At 41.4% G+C, this 23,116-nt stretch overlaps 1 protein-coding gene across 1 annotated transcript in view; it reads right to left on the minus strand.

Moving 5' to 3' along the window:
• Positions 1-8,497, minus strand: part of gabra2 (gamma-aminobutyric acid (GABA) A receptor, alpha 2) — a 75,471-nt gene extending 66,974 nt beyond the window's left edge. The window contains exons 1-3 of the mRNA XM_002933463.5: positions 8,379-8,497; positions 7,747-7,850; positions 2,951-3,066 (exon numbers count right to left, since the gene is read on the minus strand). Coding sequence (XP_002933509.2) covers positions 2,951-3,066; positions 7,747-7,820 — 190 coding nt within the window. The 5' untranslated portion in view covers positions 7,821-7,850; positions 8,379-8,497. The remainder of the gene's footprint in view (positions 1-2,950; positions 3,067-7,746; positions 7,851-8,378) is intronic.
• Positions 8,498-23,116: the final 14,619 nt, after the last annotated feature.

Below are 23,116 nucleotides of genomic sequence, written 5' to 3' on the forward strand. Positions count from 1 at the left end.
AAAAAGGGCAAAGAAAGATTTGCCACTGCCTAAGCACAAAAATAATGATGCCCTCAGAATGCGCTCTTCTTTATGATGTGATGTATCTTACTTCCCCTTGCAATAAAAACAGTGCAACAGACCATATGTAATACTAGATAATGGGCACTGGGCAGCACATGGGAACTATCAATTAAGGTACAATTCATCCAAGTCAATAAATAAGTAAAACATTATATATGAAATACAGTCACGGCTCCCATCCTCCCCAGATTTCCCATGGTTTTAAAGGGCTGTCCTGTTGTCCGGAGACGTCATGATCTGGACAATCACGTGTCATTCACCTTAAAGTTAATTTTTAGTATGGTGTAGACAACAGAATCCAAAGACAGTTTGCAATTGGTCTCCGTTAATATTTTCGGTGGTTTCCTATTTTTTAATGTGTTTTTTTTTATTCTGCAGCTCTCAGGCTTAAATTAAATAGTGTTATCTTGTAACTATGGGTTAATTACTGTAACAACCTGGGACCAGTTTTTAAATCCAAATGTAAAATATATATAGTACAAGCAGGGTAAATGCGAACAGCAGATTTAAGCAGCAAAAATGTGCTAAGGGCCAGGGCCTGGGCAATGAGACCTATAACCCCTATGATAACAGTAACACTGTACCATCAACTTCACACTAAGTATGGGGTCTCTGCATCACTTAATGCTGGGGTCACTGCACCATTTAAGGATGGGGGTCACAATAACATTTAAACAGGTAGTTTACCTTTTGATTAAATTTTAGTATAAGGCAGACATTGATATTCTTGACATTTTTAGTTTTTTATTGTTTTCCAGCTATTTGTTAAGCACTTCTCCATTTTAGTATTTAAGTAGCTAGCTGGTTGCTAGGGTCATATTTACCATAGCAACCGGGCAGTGGTTTGAACTAGATACGGAATATGGATAGGAGAGGGCCTGCACAGGAAGATACAGTAAGTAATAAAAAGTAACATTAATAATAAAATTGTTGCCTTACAAAGCAATAGTTTTTGGTCTGCTGGGGTCAGTGACCCCCGTTTGAAAGCTGAAAGCTGAGGCAGGTGAGGAAAATTAAAAAAACTATAAAAAAATAATGAAAACCATTTACTAAGCTGATAGGAATAGGGCATTTTATCTAATACTAAAAGTTAACCTAAAGGTTAACCACCCCTTTAATGCTGTAGGGGAATTGCCCTAGAATTTAATGCTTGTACAGGCTCATTGTAGCCTTTAATAATGTGAGCACCGTATCCATTTCATGGTGGGGTAACTGTACCATTTAATGCTGTGGGCCATTAAACCATTTTATGCTGAGTGTCACTGTATATATTCAGGAGGTCACTGGGGCATTTAGTGCTGGGTCACCATATCATTTAATGCTGTGGGTCACAGTACTATTGAACAGTGAAAGCAAGAAAATAAGATATGATATTTAAACATTTTTAGCTGCCACCATTTGTCCCCTTTTCTGTGAGCCCCAATCACAGTGAGTTATATCAGAAGCTTAATTGCCACTGAAATACTCTATCACTTACTCTGTCAATTACTCTTATCACTCTATATTAATAGCAGTACATTTGCCAGTAGATTCTGTATGTCACATTCTATAAAAAAGTCTGTTTATAAAGATCAGTCACTATGGCATACTTTTCTCTAATTAATAGTTAAACAGGGATTATTTCTGCTATATACTGTGCATTTTTCAGTTTATCATCACTACTTTACTTATGTCACATAAACCTTTTGTGATGCACTTAATTAGACTGTATACTTTGTGCCATAAATACCTTCTAGCAGACAGAAGTGTCCCTTTCATTACTACAAAGTGCTGTGTGGCTCAAAAAAAAAAAAAAGACCCAAACCACCACTGCTCCTGCAATTGCAGAATGCTCAGTTCTGAACAGGAGAATTTAAAAGAGCCATTGAAATCATTATTATATTAAACATTTTTATAAAGCATCAACAAATTCTAGTTGCTGTACAATAAATTGGTGCATCAAACCTACCAATGACATACAAATACCATAGTGTTGCACAGGTCAACAAAAGGTTGGCCCATCCCTGACCATCTCTCACCCATGTCTGATGCCTCTGACATGAATGAGTATACAAAGGAGATGGCGGTCATATAGAGGGGGTAATCGAAACGCTTGCTTATGTCAAGGGCTCATGTCCAAGGATAGAGTTTGGATAGAGTGTTGCGCTGGCATGGAATCCAACCTGCAGGTAGACCTGTGGGTCCCATGGGTTTTAGGCAACACCAAGATACTGACCAATTCAACCTCACAACAAATGTGCTTATTGGCTGGGGACAACAGGCACTTCCATCCAACACTTTTTAGGCCGGAGAGATATTTACTAGAAAAACTGAATTTTAAAAAATGATCACTTGAGACCCCTTAGACAAGGACTGCATCAGATCAGGGACACCACACATAGCTGTCAGTCTACATGGACCCCTTTGTTATCCAAATGCATCTTGATTGGCCCAATTTGCTCACCTAAGTAATGGGGACCAAAATACCTGTGAAAACAAGTGGATCTTTACATGTATAGCCAGCTTTAATATGTAATGGTGTAACTGCCTTTCATGTTTAGGATGGAGGGTATCCTATATGTTAATAAGAATAGAGATGTAAGCATTCATTATATTGGTCTCCAAAGGATTTGGGGGGAGGGGTACAAAATCTTATAAGTGCATTCACAAAAAATTGGAGACCGTAGGAAATCTAGTTGATATGGTGCAAAAAAGATGAATAATTAGAATTTGTTTCATTATGTTTGCTCAATATTGCTCTAAATGCATAGTCCTGTATACATTGCATAGTATTCACATTGTGGTACTTGCATTTTATCTTGCATACACCCACTTCAGCCAATACATGATTTTAATTTAGTGTTGCTTATTTGCAAAATGCGAAATAATAAATTCCTGGAAAGGTTACCTCCTAGTCCAGGCCTCAGACGATTATCATAGCCATCCAGAAGTCTATCTAGAATCCTCGTGAAAATGGTAATGTTGTTCTTTGCATCATTATCCACGGTATCCCCCAGAACTTGGCTGAACAAAACAAACACAATACACTCATGTTATTACCCTATTGTATTCCGCCAACATTAGATTTTTACATTTGTGATATTTATATCTATCTATATACACATTTATAATTGTATATATATTTTATAGTACATGACTATGACAACAATGTGTATAGGAACCCATAAGGTGGCTGATTCCCCCCACACTCCTACTTCACACATAAATGCAGTTCTAGAGCAGCGCATTTTCTATACACACAAATGTGCATTTACACTGTTACATTGGTGTTATAATGTACAAATATGCCAATAAGCAATGTTTTTTGACCCACAATCAGAATTGTCTTCAATTTCTACTGCCTGTTCATATAATAAACTCTTTATTCTACCATAGATGCTCTTTAGATCATTCTGCCAAGGTTTATCCTACACAAAGAATAATGTATATATACCAATTTGTATTTGTATTTAAAGTGGTAGAAAACTGTTATGCCATATTATATGTCCTAATAGAGCATCGCCATCCAGTGGCCAGACTGTCATGAAAAATGGAGGAGTCCTTTGGCTGCTTTGTTGTGAAATACATGACTCCCGAAGTACCCATCAAAACATGTGAACTGTATGTGCTTTTTTTTTAAACTGATATTGTTCAGTAAGACATCCATTCGTGGACTGATGTTCAGTTACTAGTAAATTTTTGTATATTTGAAATATTCTATTAAAAAAGTCACCAGAAAATCAATTGAAAAAGTTGAAAGTAAAGTTATACTATTAGTACTATCACATTATCAGCCCCTCTACGGCAGTGATGCCCCTAACTAGTGGTTGGCTGGGGGGCCCATGCTCTTTAGATCACTAAAAACACTTACGGGTGAAACCTATGGAATATTTACAAATCAGTGACATCTCTACAAAGCAACCAAGGCAAACGGGTGGTTTATCAGTCTGAACTGATGCATACCTTTTATTTATTTGAAGTCTTAACTTTCCCTAAGCAGTACTGCATTATCTCCCTGTGATGTGAGAGCTCAGAAGCTAAATGAATCATTAGATCCTGTGTGTACTCCTTCTGAGAGGGCAGTGCAGCTCTGGAATTGCTTAACTGCATAAGTGGCTTGGGCTAATACAGCTGCGTGCTTCAAGAATGCCTGGGATAGACTCAATCCTGTCCTGAGCATGAAAAACATCAAGAATTGATGAAGACCGAGATTTTATGAAACTCAGACGGAAGGTTTAAAGAAGATGAGCCAGAAGTCACTTTTATGGCTCAGTATATTAACATCCTTGTGACTGCCTCAGACAAGACACATAGACAAAGATAAAAAAAGATGATAGATAGATAGATAGATAGATAGATAGATAGATAGATAGATAGATGATAGATAGATAGATAGATAGATAGATAGATAGATAGATAGATAGATAGATAGATGATAGATAGATAGATGATAGATAGATAGATAGATAGATAGATAGATGATAGATAGATAGATAGATGATAGATAGATAGATAGATAGATAGATAGATAGATAGATAGATAGATAGATACATTAATATCTAGTAGCAGAGCTAATAGATTCAGTAGGATATACCCAGCTACACTACTAGTGTTTATAGCAATATTTGCCATCAAGCTGCTGTACAGTAGCACTGATCACGTAGTAACAGGATTAGAAGCAATTAATCAGTTGCCTCTCCCAGTAGGGTTACTACAAGGAGACAAAACAATAGCAGACACCACGCAAAACTGGGAGAATGCAGATAAATTAAACTGGCGACGTTATTGTTTAAACGAGACATTCCCAAAGGCACATGTATGTGGCACAGATCTGGGCTACAAATGCTAACAAATATACATGGGGAAGAAATAATCTGCGTTATAAGGAGATCTAAACCAAAAATGGGAATTGATGTAAATTTACTCAGCGTGCTCTTGCAAGTATGTTTGCAATTTCTATTTATTTTCTATTTTTAGTCATTTTTGAGATATTTAACAGTGTCTTATACTGCTAATACCAGGCTCTCAGCTAAGCAGCTCCCTTTCAGAGTCAGAGGTTTGGCAATCGAAGGGTTAACTGGCTATGCGGGTGACAGGTAGGGTCACTGACAATGTGACTTTCCAAACAGCTGATGAGCTGAAAGCATGGTGTTAGCAGTCTAAAACTGGTAACTAGGGATGCACGAATCCAGGATTTAATTCACAAGATTCTGCCTTTTTCAGCAGGATTCAGATCCGGACAAACCCACATGCCTGGCAGAACTGAATCCGAATCCTTAAAATCACATGACATGACATGAATTTTCTGTTGAAATTTTTTCACCACAGGCTTCTGTTTGTCACCTTCTATCAAATGTCCAGGTGAAATCATCCAACAAAATGCAGTGGATAAGATTCTGTATTTATCTAAATAAGCTGCATTAAGAAACATGTCAGAACCAGTTGTAATTCACCATATTTCATATACGTTGCTTTTTGATGCACATGTGGGGAGGGAATATACCTGTCTGCATTTGTGTCTTTACTATATTCACATCATTGAGGACATCAAATAACATGTTCTAAACCAATGTATTTTCCATAAGACAAATAAACAGCCATATGATCATTGCTATATGCTATAAATACATCCCAGTACATTGCTGAATATAGGTATCATACATTTATGGCTTTATCATTTCAGTCAACTCAAAGGGAAACTTTAATGTTCATAAAGCAACTTCTGTTACGAACTGCTCTGCCGCTGCGCTCTGTCTCCCCCTAGAGGTTGATACATATATCGCCTTCAGTGCTCAGACAGGGGAAAGACACTTTCCCAAACACTGCACCATCACTTTGCTGTACATTTGCTCTTCCCTTTGCTCCCTGACACTCTGTTGCTCTATTATTCCACCGTGACATTTCCATATGAAATAATAATAAAAAGAATACATTTTTCTAAAACTATATTGTTGCATTCAGCCTCCTGTACAGCACTTGTTTCTCAAAATAAGGAGTCAATTAATTAGGAGTGTGACATGATAACTTGGCGCTTTAATTAATATTTGCACAAAGCTGAACTTATTGTTATCATTTCATAGCCCATAATAAAGCCCATTCCCTGCCAAACATTGCTTGGAATAAGTTCCCTGATGCAGAACCAGTCATGTGTGTGTAAAACTAAACGCTACAGTAAGTTGTGTTCCACTGGGGTCACTAGCGCTAATCAGCTCAATCGAGCATGAATGCTAACGAGCTGCGCCTAGCGCTGCAACATACAGCAGCCTCCCCGGTACTACTCAGCCCAAATATACAGCAGCCTCACCGCTACTACTCAGCCCAAATATACATACAGCAGCCTCCCCGGTACTACTCAGCCCAAATATACATACAGCAGCCACCCCGCTACTCCTCAACATACATACAGCAGCCACCCCGGTACTACTCAGCCCAAACACACAGCAGCCTCCCCGGTACTACTCAGCCCAAATATACATACAGCAGCCACCCCGGTACTACTCAGCCCAAACACACAGCAGCCTCCCCGGTACTACTTAGCCCAAATATACATACAGCAGCCACCCTGGTACTACTCAGCCCAAACATACAGCAACCACCCCGGTACTACTAAGACCAAACATACAGCAGCCACCCTGGTACTACTCAGCCCAAATATACATATAGCAGCCACCAGGTACTACTCAGACCAAACATACAGCAGCCACCCCGGTACTACTCAGACCAAACATACAGCAGCCACCCCGGTACTACTCAGCCCAAACATACATACAGCAGCCACCCCGGTACTACTCAGCCCAAACATACATACAGCAGCCTCCCCGGTACTACTCAGCCCAAACATACATACAGCAGCCACCCCGGTACTACTCAGCCCAAACATACATACAGAAGCCACCCCGGTACTACTCAGCCCAAACATACATACAGCAGCCTCCCCGGTACTACTCAGCCCAAACATACATACAGCAGCCACTCCGGAACCATTCAGCCCAAACATACATACAGCAGCCACCCCGGTACTACTCAGCCCAAACATACATACAGCAGCCACCCCGGTACTACTCAGCCCAAACATACATACAGCAGCCACCCCGGTACCATTCAGCCCAAACATACATACAGCAGCCACCCCGGTACTACTCAGCCCAAACATACATACAGCAGCCTCCCCGGTACTACTCAGCCCAAACATACATACAGCAGCCACCCCGGTACCATTCAGCCCAAACATACATACAGCAGCCACCCCGGTACTACTCAGCCCAAACATACATACAGCAGCCACCCCGGTACTACTCAGCCCAAACATACATACAGCAGCCACCCCGGTACCATTCAGCCCAAACATACATACAGCAGCCACCCCGGTACTACTCAGCCCAAACATACATACAGCAGCCTCCCCGGTACTACTCAGCCCAAACATACATACAGCAGCCACCCCGGTACCATTCAGCCCAAACATACATACAGCAGCCACCCCGGTACTACTCAGCCCAAACATACATACAGCAGCCACCCCGGTACTACTCAGCCCAAACATACATACAGCAGCCACCCCGGTACCATTCAGCCCAAACATACATACAGCAGCCACCCCGGTACTACTCAGCCCAAACATACATACAGCAGCCACCCCGGTACCATTCAGCCCAGCCTGGGGAACAGGAGCACAGCCATACAGACAGACAAACAGAGCTCACCTGGATGACTCCCACAGCACCAGGGTAAAGAAGAGCAGGATTTCCTTTCTGCAGGATGCCAGGGTAGTTCCCATAGTTGCTTCGATTTTAATTGTAACAACCACCTGAGACAGAGATGGGAAAGAATGTTAATACACAGCACTTCCAAGACAAATCGCTAGGCAACCAACTTGCGACTGCTCGCAGGTCAGCTGCTGGAATAAAGTCTCTTCTGCACTGTCCATGCGATTAATAGCCCAGCAGCTACTCGGGGGTGTTTGTGGGTTTGGGGGGCTGTTGGTATAAAAAACCATGTGCCATATGAATAGGAATCGCATTTGATTTCGCACAGGTATGCGACAGACAGGATCGCAGCGATGGACAGACATGTGTCATATAAGCCAGTGATTTGTTGCAATCAGCGGCACCGACAGTGCCACACACACACACACGCATACATACACACACATACACACACACACATATACAGACACACACACATACAGACACACACACAGAGCTGGGATGGATTCTCCCGGATCGCGATGGATGAGGCTTTGTCGGATCAGTGAGGTGCAAGTGATTGGGGTTCCGCCGGGCAGGAGAGGGAGGCTGCGGGCTGCCCAGGGGGAGGCTACCGGGGGGCTCTTTACCTTCAGGAGCCGGAGATGCCGCTCCGCTTGCAGAGGCTGCCGGAGTCGCAGGTGCGGAGAGGTTGCTGCAGCAGTTGCTGTGCGGAGAAGCTGCTCCTTCCTTGGCTGCTTTGAATGGAGGAGGGTCCCGGGCGGGGGCGAGCACTGAGCTGCTGCTGTCTGGGCCGCGCCGGAGCTGAGCGTGAACGCGCTTTGGAAAGGGAGTCCCCAAGCTGTAGAGTAAGGATCTGTCCTTATAAAGAGCTGTCCTTGGTGCTGCACACTGGGGCCCCGGCCCCACACCCACCTCTTCTACAGCTAAAGAGCCCCTGCTATGTATTCCATTGTAAATCATGTGCCTTGTCTGTATCTGAGTGCCAGGGCAACTCTAATACATTGGCATTTCCTCAGAGCTGGGCATTTATTTGTATTACTGTGTGAATGGAAGATTGGGACCCACTGGTGATATGTTCCTTGTCATGTCCTGTATAAAGCAGAGGTGGGTGGTGTGTGATATATTTACTAAACTGTGATTTTTCACCCCAAATTCCCTGTGTGAACCATAATCTGCTGTATGCACAGTGATGTTTCTGCCATAAGAAAAAGGGTCAGACTGGGATGCCAGGGCCCACCCGAAAACCCTAGGCCACAGGCCAACTCTTTATTTACCTTCTCTCCTCCTTTAACTTCTTTATGCCCCTAGTCTCAGTTCTTTCCATCTATTTAGCCTCTTTGTTTCAATTCCAAATTAGGGACCAACCATGACTACTTTATTCTCCTAGTCTCAGTTTTTTCCATACTGTAATCTATTCTTCCATCTTTTTAGCCTCTTTGTTTCAATTCCAAATTAGGGACTGACCATGACATAGGCTAAATGGTTAGAAGCAGAAGGGCCTACTGGTACCTGGGCCCACCGGGAGTTTCCCTTATATCCCAGTGGACCAGTACAGTGTACCGATACTGAAGGCACACCCTATCTGTTTATGCACAGTCAGTTACCATAGGATCACTCGCTATCGCTAACTCTTTTACTATCAAAGAGAGATGCTGAGCCAAAAGCCTGGTAGCAGCAGTCTAAAAAAACAAATATCTAAGAAACCACAAAAACTACAACATTTTATGTAAATTGCAAAAGTGTCCAGAGGCATATTCTGAGTCAATTTCCATGAACTAATTTTTTGGGGGGTTCAGATATAACCTTTAACATCTCCCACTTGCTATATTAAAAACATCGATGGAGCAGGTGAAGCTAGTATGAGGCGGGAACTGGATGAATAAGTTACTTTAACTGTCTAAATGGCACTTGTAAGTGTACTGCTGCTATCCCCCATTTCAGATGCACAGTCCCTGTTTCAGCCCCATCTGCCCCATTATTTTGCAATAGGGGGATGATTTTGTATTGTCATCACTTTGGAGCAGGGGATCAAACTAATCACCGAGGTTCAAAAACTGAGATGGGGAAATCTGTAGGCTGCCCGGATGAGGGTGACGTGCTGACTGAGGTATAGTTGGGCATATAATGGGGCTATAGTGTCCCACTGGTATCAGGAGTAGGCAGTACAGTGTGTTAGTACTACTGCTAGAAAGCAAGTGATCACTTACTGCTTAATGATAGGGTAGCAGTTTAGAATCTCTCACACCTCCGCAGGGGTTTCAGGGGTTCATTATTATGATGGCAAATATGAAAGAGAGGGTTTTGCCACATAGAGTCTGCATATATACCAGTGTTATGTGTTAGTGTAACTGCAGTGATACTGGGGGATGTGTGGAATGTACCAGCAAGAGCACTGGGAATATGCACAAACATAATTAGAGGGATACTGGGGAGTTTGTAAAAATACAGTCGCAGGAATCGAGGCATTATTCACCAATGTGCCTGCAAAATAGAATAGAAGTGTGCCTATATATAAAGTGTGAGTCGGGGGTTGCTGGGCACACTTAGGGGCAGATTTATTATGCTGTGTACAATGAAGTTCGCTGATAAAATGGTGTAAAAGCTGTGTAAAATAAATGGAGCAGTTTGCCATCTGAATGGCAGATTTACGCCATTATTTAGATAAAATTTCTTACCACCATTTTTTTACATTGTGAAGTCTGGTGAATTGTGGCGAATTGTGGCGAATTTTGTTGCCATTTTTTACACAGCATAATAAATCTGCCCCTTGTTGTCCATACCACTAAAGCCTGTCCTGTAAGTGTTGAGGATGACAGACTGGGAAGGCAGAGCTGGTGCAGGCATGAGCAGAGGCCAATAGCTTCACATTACAGTGCCTGCCTATGTAGAATTCCTGGGCATGGATAGAGGCCAATAGCTCTCATGGCAGTGCTGGCCTATGTAGAATTCTTGGGCATGGGTAGAGGTCAATAGCTCTCATTGTAGTACCTGCCTATGTAGAATTCTTGGGCATGGGTAGAGGTCAATAGCTCTCATTGTAGTACCTGCCTATGTAGAATTCTTGGGCATGGGTAGAGGTCAATAGCTCTCATTGTAGTACCTGCCTATGTAGAATTCTTGGGCATGGGTAGAGGTCAATAGCTCTCATTGTAGTACCTGCCTATGTAGAATTCTTGGGCATGGATAGAGGTCAATAGCTCTCATTGTAGTACCTGCCTATGTAGAATTCTTGGGCATGGGTAGAGGTCAATAGCTCTCATTGTAGTACCTGCCTATGTAGAATTCTTGGGCATGGATAGAGGTCAATAGCTCTCATTGTAGTACCTGCCTGTGTAGAATTCTTTGGCATAGATAGAGGTTAATAGCTCTCATTGTAGTACCTGCCTATGTAGAATTATTGGGCATAGATAGAGGTTAATAGCTCTCATTGTAGTACCTGCCTGTGTAGAATTCTTTGGCATAGATAGAGGTTAATAGCTCTCATTGTAGTACCTGCCTATGTAGAATTATTGGGCATAGATAGAGGTTAATAGCTCTCATTGTAGTACCTGCCTATGTAGAATTCTTGGGCATGGATAGAAGTTAATAGCTCTCATTGTAGTACCTGCCTATGTAGAATTCTTGGGCATGGATAGAGGTTAATAGCTCTCATTGTAGTGCCTGCCTATGTAGAATTCTTGGGCATGGGTAGAGGTCAATAGCTCTCATTGTAGTACCTGCCTATGTAGAATTCTTGGGCATGGATAGAGGTCAATAGCTCTCATTGTAGTGCCTGCCTATGTAGAATTCTTGGGCATGGATAGAGGTTAATAGCTCTCATTGTAGTGCCTGCCTATGTAGAATTCCTGGGCATGGGTAGAGGCCAATAATTTCTTAGTGTAGCACCTGCCTATGTGGAATTCTTGGGAATGGGTAGAGGCCAATAATTTCTCATTGTAGTACAGGTATGGGACCTGTTATCCAAAATGCTTGGGACCTGGGGTTTTCCGGATAAGGGATCTTTCCATAATTTAGATCTCCATAACTTGTTTGCTAAAAATTATTTAAATATTGAATAAACCCAGTAGCATTGTTTTGCCTCCAGTAAGGATTGTTTATACCTTAAATAGGATCAAGTACAAGATACTGTTTTATTATTACAGAGAAAAAGGAAACCATTTTTAATAATTAGAATTATTTTCTTATAATGAACTCTATGGGAGATGGCCTTTACGCAATTCGCAATTTCTGGATAACGGGTTTCCAGATAACAGATACCATACCTGTACCTGCTCATGTAGAATTCTCGGGGAGAATACAACCTGGATAAGAACGCTGCCCCCTAGTGTTGTTCAGCCTGGTGCCATTTCTTTATGCAGGCATATGCAGAACCCCCTGTCTGTGCTCCTGAACTGGAGATGCGCCCCTCCCTGCAGTATCACCTACAGCACCAGCCCAGTACCTTGCTGCAGTGCGCACCCCATATGCCAAGCCAGGAAAGTTTCTGGCAGTCAGATACCACATCTTCCAACTTCACTTTCCATTTGTCATGTCAGCCTGCTGTACTATGTGAGTAAATAATCCCACACGAGCACCAGAAAGAGACGGAGGTGATTGATCGCACTACTACTTGTCTGATTTCATTATCACACAATAGAAATACAGGAGCAAGTAACCCCCCCTACTGTTAATTCCCCCATATCTTTACCCTAGCAAAAAAATAAAAAAAGGATGCACACATCATCGGTTTAAAATTAGATTTATGGCCATTTCAAATCCCTGACAGCTCCGATGTGCTTTATTGTGCTGGGGATTGCAACAGCCTGTGCGTGAATTAACTGAATTAGTGACAGTTATGTGAAGCATGCGATGCCCTAATGCTATGCTACAGTAAATGAATGCTGAGCCATTGCTACAGTGTGGGTGGGAGATCCAGCAGCCCCTTGTCTTCCAGCACAATAGAGATGTTCAGTAGATTACTAAATCCCCCCCAGTCACCAACCTGGTTGTCTTGGGCCCAGACTGTCATTGTGTTTACCTGCATCAAGTCTCTGACTCGGCAATCTTTTAATTCTAGTCTTTTTTTTACCTTCATTCCTTTATAGTGTAAAGGGCAAGTCTTCCATTCAGCTGTCTTTGTCCTGTATGTAGAGATTACTGTGTGCCAGTAAATGGTTAGGGACACATTATACAAAGGGAGTAACGAAACTTTACACAATTTAAGGTTAAAGGTACAATAATATTATAAAAATATTACCCTGCATTAAAAAAATGTTCCTTTGTCACCGAAGCTCTAATACCATAAGTTTTTTTGTAGTGAGTGGAGGCTGCTGTGCAGGCCCTGTAGAGATATGGGCCACACTTTGCAGGCACAGCGGATAACATATAAGCTATTTGCAATAACTGAACCTATTATCCAGAAAGCAGAATGCCGTTCCCCGCAGTGTACTGTTAAAATAAGCAATGATTTCCCCATGCCTGATTCCCTGATCATAATGTTCCTCCCCAATATAAAGTGTATATTCTCAGTCACTAAAGGCAAGAACTCAAAGTTGAATTCATATATTTTGAAGAAGGTGGTACATTATTTATTATTGCGGATGAATTTCGAAGAGTCAAGTGACAAAAGTAACATTATTAAGGAATGGTGTCACAAAGCACAATGTATACGGATATAATATATACATAAAACTAGATGTCCATACCCTTTTATCTCTTCTCATGAGCTATATTTGCAATTAAACCCAGTAAAGCCTAAGGGACAATTCTAAGACCATGTGATGAATCCCAGAATTCCATATGGTATTCGGCATATTTCTGTGGACAATTTTGTAGATAAAGGAATAATGGCAGATGATGATCATGGCCCTGTGGTTATTAATATTAATTGGTGGCTGCCTTTATCCTCTATTATACAATAAAAAAATGTGATCCATCGTGTGTGGTGAGGACATGTTAAAGCTAATTGGGGTAATTTACAGAGAGCTCATTCCCCCTTCCCTGGGTCTGGCTGCACTCTGTACCACTAACTGAATGTAAAATCTTGGTTGTGGTGCAAAGTGCTGTATTAGTGGGCACAGATGAGCACTGCCCTTAGGGCAGGCAGTAAGGGAAAATCCCCCATTGTGACAGGGTGGGAGCAGAGACGTGCCTCATGAATACATGATTTTATATCTGGCGAGAGGTGCAAAGTGCAGCAAGACCTGAACACAGGCAGCACTGTATTCATGGGGCTAGTCCCATGTCTCTGAGCTCCAAAACAGAGAAGCAAGCAATCCAGACAATGTGGCAGGCAGGGTGCAAAACTGGCAGATAGTGCTTATTCTTTTACACTTTGCACCCTGCCTTCCATTTTGTAAATGAGACCAAAAGTGTTACAATAAATGCTATGTAAATATGACTGCTATCTCTTGGTTCCATTACCTGCATACAAACACTTTGCCCCTGGCCTCATGCCTGTATGTGGTCCGGCAACTCCACTTCTTATGCTTATATTTTACAACATAGGGTACATTTGTCCTCTACGTGATATGTAATAAAGATTGCATTATCCCATATAGCATTTATTATTTTATACTGCCTGTAGTGCTTGCCCATCTCATTACTAAAGGTGGCCATACACGGGCCGACTATAGCTACCGATATCGGTCCCTTGGACCGATTCGGCAGCTAATCGGCCCGTGTATGGGGAGAGCAGAGCGGCCTGGCCGACCGATATCTGGCCTGAAATTGGCCAGATCTCGATCGGCCAGGTTAGAAAATCTGGTCGGTTCGGGGACCGCATCGGCTCGTTGATGCGGTCCCCAATCTGACTGCCCCATTGCCGCCCACATAATCCGATCGTCTGGCCCCAGGGCCAAACGATCGGATTATTATTTTTTTTACCTAAATGGTCCCCGATATCGCCCACCCGTAGGTGGGGATATCGGGGGAAGATCCGCTCGCTTGGCGACATCGCCAAGCGAGCGGATCTGCTCGTGTATGGCCACCTTAACACATGCTACTGCCATTGCGTGGTAATAATCACTGCTATAGAAATAAAAACTTGCTGTATACAATGCATGTCATTGTTACCAAATTACAAAACGTTACTGAATGTTGGTTTGCAGAAGAACTAACTGTTCAGAGGCATCAATAAAGTATTACCGTCCTTGATATAAATAGTGAAAATGAATCATTGACATTCATTTAAGAATCCAGAGCATTTGTTTGGGTGCAAAGCCGAGCCCACATATATGTTATTATCAAAAGGTAAAGTTATTGCACCCATACAGCAAGGCTGTGATTGGCTATCCCCTTCCTGCTGTGCTTCTGGCAGGGGCAGTTAGGACTCACCCACCCTTCATTTGAAACATGGACAGAGAACTGATAGGATCTAAAGGGAGCGCCAATAAAGGGGCCATTTTTACAGATAGGATTCATTTTTATATTTATATATATGTCTCCTTTAACACCACATGCTGGAAGTGAAGCCAGTGCAGCACAAATACAGGGGGATATAAAGTGCATCCTAAGGGGTCCGTGCCATTATCTCACAATTCTGGGAAGAAAGCTGTATTGTGGGTAAAAAACCATGTGTGACGAAACAATTGCCTCCTGAACTTTTTATTACTGTTTGTTTTAGATTTCTGTACCAGCCCAAGGCCCCCACAGCCCTTTAGCAGGGAAGATCTGTGCCTTCAACGATGCCCCAGTAGCCCCCATCTTCTTTTCTGCTGATTCAGAGCACACTGAGCATGTGCAGTGTCACTGACACTTCTAACAAAATCCTGTGCATTCCTGTGCACAACTTACATTACTCTTGTAGTGATTACTTTTAAAGTCATTACTTTTGTAGAGATTCAGAAACTTTAGGCTCCAGCAATAAATTCAGTATATAAAACTACAGCACTTTTAGCCATATTTGTTTTTAGGATTTAGTTCTCCTTTAAAATTCTCGAACTAGGTACTGTATATGAAGTAGTTTGAGTGAGGGCAACATAGAAGTTGCAGTGGATGCACAAAGGGACAGATGAATGCATAGGGGTATTAAACCTTTGGTATATGTAGCTCTTGTCTATTATTGGCATCAGGATGTATCTGCACTTTATCCTATTCATAAAAGGGCTCATTTCCATCCGCAACTGCATTTGCGTTTATGCCAATGTCCCAGCAGTCAATTGTGCTCCCGTTCCTTAAAGGTGCGTCAAAATGCACTCCTAGCATTTCCATATAGTTGCCAGGGCTGGAACTAGGGGTTGGCAGAAGAGGCACATGCCTAATGCACAATGCTGGGGGGGGGGGGGGCGCTAGGCAAATACCTCTTGTCTGCCTACACCAGGCCCTCCAGTCCCGGATGCCAGCTACCCACTCATCCCTCTCCACCCCACCCCCGCTGTCATTACCATGTGTGAGTGTGCACGCTCATGCTGGGGAGGGAGTGACGGGAGAGGTTGCCAGCCAGGTTGTCTAGGACATATAGTCGCTCTAACTGGCAAACTATTGATGCAAAGGAACTCAAGAGCTACCCCCATCTCCAAGACCAGGCAGTAGCTACCTGTATATGGGTTCCTCAGCAACAAGCAACCAAAGGTGCAGGGCACATGTGCATAAAGAATCAGGTGAGTTTGTTACTCGTGCCAAACACCAGAATGACGGCAACATGACTTGTGGAACTTACAACTCGATTTGTAGTGAAGTGTTATTGTGTTAATATTGGTACAGTGTCTGCAATTGCATCAAGTGCAACCCCCACCTTTCCACTACAACAATGCTAGAACTCTGAGGGGAAAGCTGCATTATGGGAACAAAATGATGATTGCATTTGAATATGTAAATGAGCCCTAAAATGAGCCACAGGGACAATCTGAGATGCTGCAAAAAGTAACAGTTATGTCAGTTAGGCATACTACTACAGGTATGGGATCTGTTCAGGAAACCCATTATCCAGAAAGTTCCAAATTACAGAATGGCCATCTCCCATAGACTCTATTATAAGAAAATAATTCTAATTTTAAAAAATGATTTCATTTTTCTCTGTAATAATAAAACAGTACCTGTACTTGATCCCAACTAAGATATAATTACCCCTTATTGGGGGCAGAACAGCCCTATTGGGTTTATTTAGGGCTCTGGTACACGGGGAGATTAGTCGCCCGCGGCAAAACTCCCTGCTCGCGGGCGACTAATCTCCCCGAGTTGCCTTCCCTCTGCCATCCCACCGGCGAACATGTAAGTCGCCGGCGGGATGGCAGACGCGGCGAGGCGATTTCGGGAAATCGCCGAAAAAGCCTCGCGAGTCTTTTTCGGCGATTTGCGCGAAATCGCGCCGCCGCGTCTGCCATCCCGCCGGCGACTTACATGTTCGCCGGTGGGATGGCAGAGGGAAGGCAACTCGGGGAGATTAGTCGCCCGCGAGCAGGGAGTTTTGCCGCGGGCGACTAATCTCCCCGTGTACCAGAGCCCTTAATGGTTAAATGATTCCCTTTTCTCTGTAATAATAAAACAGTACCTGTACTTGATCCCAACTAAGGTATAATTACCCCTTATTGGGGGCAGAACAGCCCTATTGGGTTTATTTCATGGTTAAATGATTCCCTTTTCTCTGTAATAATAAAACAGTACCTGTACTTGATCCCAACTAAGATATAATTAATCCTTATTGGATGCAAACAAGCCTATTGGGTTTAAATAATGCTTAAATAATTTAGTAGACTTAAGGTATGGAGATCCAAATTACAGAAAGATCCCTTATACGGAAAGCCCATGGTCCCGAGCATTCTGGATAAAAGGTCCTATACCTGTACTAGCAAATGGGACCCACAATGGTTTCCTTTTGACCAAATATGTTTTTTTGGGGGGAAGATGCTGGAGAGTAGGGGTGCTGTACTGAAGCATTGCAGTTTCTTTGTTAGACCAGAACAAATTCTTTTTTTCTCTTTGTTTCCCAGTAGCTCTAATTGCTCAGTACTGAATGCTGTTTAAAACCCAGAATTAATGTTAACAAATATGAAATGTAAGCAATATCCCAGACCTGAAATGGCTTGGAAAATGATTTTTTTATATGCTTTCGCTGTAAACACATTTATAGTCCATTTCTTAGCTGTTGTTAAAAAATAGTTTTAAGCAAAGATTGTAGTGAATTACTGAATTCTCTTTAAACTGCTTGTTTTGAACTTTTTTTAATGATGCTTTTAGAGTAACTACTTAATGGGCTAAAATGAAAGTGTTGCATCTTTACTCATTAATTTTGATTAATTGGATATTACTTTATTCCCACCAACACTCTTCATTAATATTCAGTTTCTGCCTTGCCTATTGGCACAGTGTAAGTAACGGCATAACAAGCCACAGATTCACATCATGTTTCAGCCGTCAGTAACAACTTCTATATCTTCATATTTTTATTGAACATTTCCATGCAAAGTTTCATTTTTAGATTTTAGTGGATATTATATATACAGGTATGGGATCCATTATCTGAAATACTTGGGACCCAGGGGAGTTTTTCAGATAAGGGATCTTTTCTTAATTTGGAGCACCATAGTCTATCAAAATTATTTAAACATCAAAAAAAATGTAGGATTGTTTTGCCCCAATATGGATTCATGCAGCTTATTTACCATGAAGTACACTGTTTTATTATTACAGAAAAAGGATATTGTCAAAAATAATTACTGTTTGCTTAAATAGGACACCGTAGCAAATGCCCCCTCACCAGGTTGTACCCAGACAAGGAGAATCTTTATCCAAATTTATCTTTATCCAAACACTTTTTATTTTGAATCTTGTTAGTATCTGCAGTTCTTGTGATCTTGGCAAATATTAAAAGGCTAACTGGAAAGAGATAATCAATGGCGCTAGCACTATGAGCCTTAAAAACAGCTTCTATGGGCCTGATTCACTAAAGTGCGATAAAAATTATCGCACGCTTTTTTGCGGTAAAAAAGACGCGATAATTTGCACGCGATTCACCACAGTATTATCACGTGCGATAAATCGCCATTTTCGCATGCGGTATTTCTCGCGCTAGTTTTACCGCATGCGTTAATTTCCGCGCTGAAAAGAATACGATCGCATGATTCACTATAACTTTAGCGCGCTAAATATCGCAGTCGGCTATGCGAAAATTAACACCTACTGCAGGCAGGCGATAATTATAGAAAAGTACAGTAAATGAGTTTTTTGCAATAAAATATGGACTTACAGTGTTATTTATTCAAGTCTGTGTTTCCCCCAGAGTGACGCAGCCACCAGTTTGCAGCGAAATGTTCATTTTTAATACAGTAATTTTCCGCAAGTATTGGCGTGTATGGCTAACATGGCGTGCGTTCATTTGCGCGACTATTTCTATTTGGCTACAAGTGATGAAATGTTTCGCCAGGCATGGATTCGCAGCAAATTTTTGGACATGCGTTGAATTTTTTCGCGGCGGATTTTTTCATGCGTTTCGCAAAACAATCCGCCAATGGCAAAACGTATGAAAAAATTCGCCACGCAAAAATTCAACGCACATCCAAAAATTTATACAAGCGTCAAAAAATAATAGTCACGGGCAACAATTTTTTTGCCCACACAACATTTTTGCCGTTTCGTGGATCTTTCGAAAGATTTGCTAATTTTTCACTAAAGAAACCAGAACACATTTGCTCATCACTAGTGGCTACTATTTATAAGCATCTACTATTTATATGATACCATTTATATGCTACCATTTATATGTGGCTAATATTTATATACACCATTTATATGCGGCGACAATTTTTATACACTATTTCTATGCTACCATTCATATTCGGCGACTATTCGCGTGCGTAATTTAGCGCATGTACCGGCAAATACCGCATTGAAATAGTCTTCGCGAGTTAAATAACGCATGCAATATCGCGCATAAAAAAGCGCAAGTATGCTTATAATGAATCGTGTGAAAAATCGGCAAAATTAAGACGCGGTAAAATTTATAGCGCACGCTAAAAATAGCGCACATTTTATCGCGCTTTAGTGAATCAGGCCCTATGAGTCTTATCACCCACAACACTAAAAGGGTTAAAGGTTAAGACTACTTGGGTTAAACCTTTTACATTGGCACCCCTAATAACCTTCCCCTAGATACGTGAATCGACTGTGCCCCCAGAACTTACTGTTGTTACAAAGCTTTGATTCTTTATATTTCCTTGTAATGAGCTTCTCCCTTTTCCCATCACTAGATGGGGGTGGGGCTTGGAAAGGACTAAAATATATTCCCTTTTTTTTGTCCCTGTGTGAAACATGATCCTAGAGCAAAAGCTCCCCCTAGTGGCCAAGTTCCTCCTGCCTCTGAAAACTTTTTCTATTGGTTGGATCCAAGCAATTCTCTTTATTCCATAATTATGAAAGAAAACAGACCTAAAAGGAGAGCAGATAACCAGAGCTATGTACCTGTGTAAGTATTGGGAACAGCCTGGCATACACATGCAAGTGAGCATGTTTTATTTAGTAGCCACCGAAATGATGGAATATTTGCTAAATAATAATTGTCTGGAAACACTAGGGTCTATGCAGTTTTATATTTACATTCTATTGGCTATAAATGTAGGAAACAGATGACAAAGAATTTGAACTTATTTAGGATTTTAGTTAAATTTTCTGCAGTTAGTAATCTAAATGAGTATATTAATCTGCATCTTTTATTTATTCTTGGTGAGGGCTTTGTCATATATTGATGGGACAACACCAAAAATCCCATTGGCGACATGGGTTCCTCTTGCGTTCTTATCACCCTCCGTCTCTTGTTTGTTTTAACTGTATGGTCAGCTTTAGTTCTAGTCTATTGGGCCCCCACCTGAAAGCTCTCATTTGATGCGTTGGTGCTGATGTTGTAGCAGACACATATAAAAAACTGAGTTGCATGACCAGCCAAGGCTTTACCAATGAGAGTTACTAGATTTAGATATTTACAGTACAGTAAGTACAGGTACACTAAGTGAGTATGGCTGAGATATAGTGTGTGTGAGAGTTCCCCAGAGGATTATTATAACAGTGTCAAGAAATTGAAGCAAAGGCCATTGATGAACAAATGATTGTGAATATTGGATATTTTTCCACTGAAGTATAAAATTAGATATGCTTGCTGAGCCTACCTTCAAATAAGCATTGGCTTCCTTAAGTCAAAAGGGCCAAGTGATTTGTGTATTTATATAGTTAATAATAATATATATATCGACTGCAGTATATCAGTAACCTTTGGGCTAGTGTATGTTTCTCTAATTTACTCTTAAGAAGAATGTGCAATTTAATGGACTTCAGTAGCCATGTCTAGGTCTGTGCTTCTTTCATTTGAAGTTTATTTTTCCCTAAGAGATTTTAGTGCTAATAGTCCAAATTAGCAATTCACAAGGGACCCATAGCTGTTCTGGAGCTTCTGCAGCCCTGTGGAATGGGAGGTCAGGTCAGGTTGTGAAGGTGACATTTATTCTCCTAAAATATTAAACAAAAGATTAAAAGCCATATTGATCCAGTATAGAGAATGCTTATAGATAAGGGCCAATCTGTTATACTTGGAGTTGAATGTAATAGAACATATACAGTTCTTTCTTTGCTTTTAAAGGGTAACTTTTTATTGTTTTAATAGTAATATACAAAGTTCACCACTGAACCCAACGTAATTAACAGAGGGAAAAAGAGAGAAAGACTAATGCATCATTTTCAATATAGGATTATCCAGAAGTGCCCGAAGCCATTGTAAATAGGTCAAGGAGCAGACTGTAAGTAACCTTAGGGGGTAGAGGCTGGTTTAGCCTTAATCTATACATCCCTGATTTTGTAGAATTTCCCAAGGGCACCTCTAGCAAGGCATGTAAGTTTAATTAATGAATACATTATGTCTAACACGTTAAGTCAAGAATGTGACGGAAGCGTTTCCCCCTTCCAAGGTATAATACATATTTCTTAGCAAGGAAAATGTAGGGTTCAATGGTCCTGGGGGCTATAACCCTGCAAGTAATTAACAGTAATTAACAGGACTAGGTTTATATAAATTAAAAATTACATCAAAGAGTTGTCCTGACGCACATTCCACAGTTCACAATTCTTAACCCACCCCTTCTGACCTGCCTAACAGGGGTACCATGCAGGGGATGTATGTATTTTACCTGGATTTGACCCTTTGAAAAGCCTCCTTAAAAGGGGTCCCTGAGATTTTTCTACTTAATCAATAAATCTGTGAGACTACATTTGGGGGGCATTAGACCTTAATTTCAAATAAATAGATCGGCAATATCACTCTACATTTCTTTTGAAAGAAAGGGAATGGTGGAAATGTATTTAATAAGATCAATATATAACAAAATATATCTTGATCTCTTAATAGTCAAAATGTAATGTCTGGCAGAGTTCTTAATTGTGTAAGGTGAGAGTTGTCTCATAGTGGGGGCCAGGTGGGGGAAGATTGAGTACTGAAGTCAAGACCTGCCAAACCCTTCATGGTAAGAAGGGCAATAACAGCATGGATTATGTAATGATTGCATGATTAGGTAAGTGCAATTGCCCATCATGTGCAGAGGAGTCCCCCTTTAATTGGTGACCTTTATTTTTAAAGGAGAACTAAAGCTTAACTACAGAAGTAGGCCAGACATGCTGTACATTATGTTCTGGGTTTCTGTACCAGCCCAAGGCAACCGCAGGGAAGATCTGTGCCTCCAAAGATGCCCCAGTAGCCCCCATCTTCTTTTCTGCTGATTCCCTGCCCATGCTCTGTGCTGCTGGCACTTACTGAGCTTCGTGATCCACTCACACTATAATGTATATATAGAATATACATTCACAATACAAGGCTGATTAGTAGTTAATTCGCTTCACATTACATTGCAGCTCTGCAACCAGCTTATACGACAGACAAACCTCAGTTTCTGCTGGATAATTGGCTACAACCCCTATGCTTAGCTTTTCAACAGCTGCTCAGAGCCCACTGAGCATGTGCAGAATCAGTGACACTTTTCTTACATCATGGGGAGCTCCTAGATCATTAATGCTATAGAGAAGCGAAACCTTTAGGCTGGTGCTACAATTTTGGTATATAAAATATAATATTTCTAGCCATATTCATTTTTAGCATTTATTTCTTCTTTAAACTAGAAGTGGCGGGGGGGGGGGGGAGATTTGTTTTAAATTTAAAAAGACATACCACAATTTGGTCCATGTCCCTTACCTTCCAAACTGAGAAGTAGTGACCTGAGAGCTAGCAACTCAAAGGAATTAAGGGTAATAAGCATAAGGAAGGCAGGGTGTACGGTTCACAAAAGGGGGCAAAATGCCCCATTTTTTTTTAACACTTTACACACTACTTTCCTCCTTTTGCAAATTGCTGAAACTCTTTACTCTTCATTTCAGCCTGGCCAAATCATTGTGTTCCCACTCTCTAATTAATACA

The sequence above is a fragment of the Xenopus tropicalis genome, chromosome 1 (genome assembly GCF_000004195.4).
Source record: "Xenopus tropicalis strain Nigerian chromosome 1, UCB_Xtro_10.0, whole genome shotgun sequence".
Classification (NCBI taxonomy): Eukaryota; Metazoa; Chordata; class Amphibia; order Anura; family Pipidae; genus Xenopus; species Xenopus tropicalis.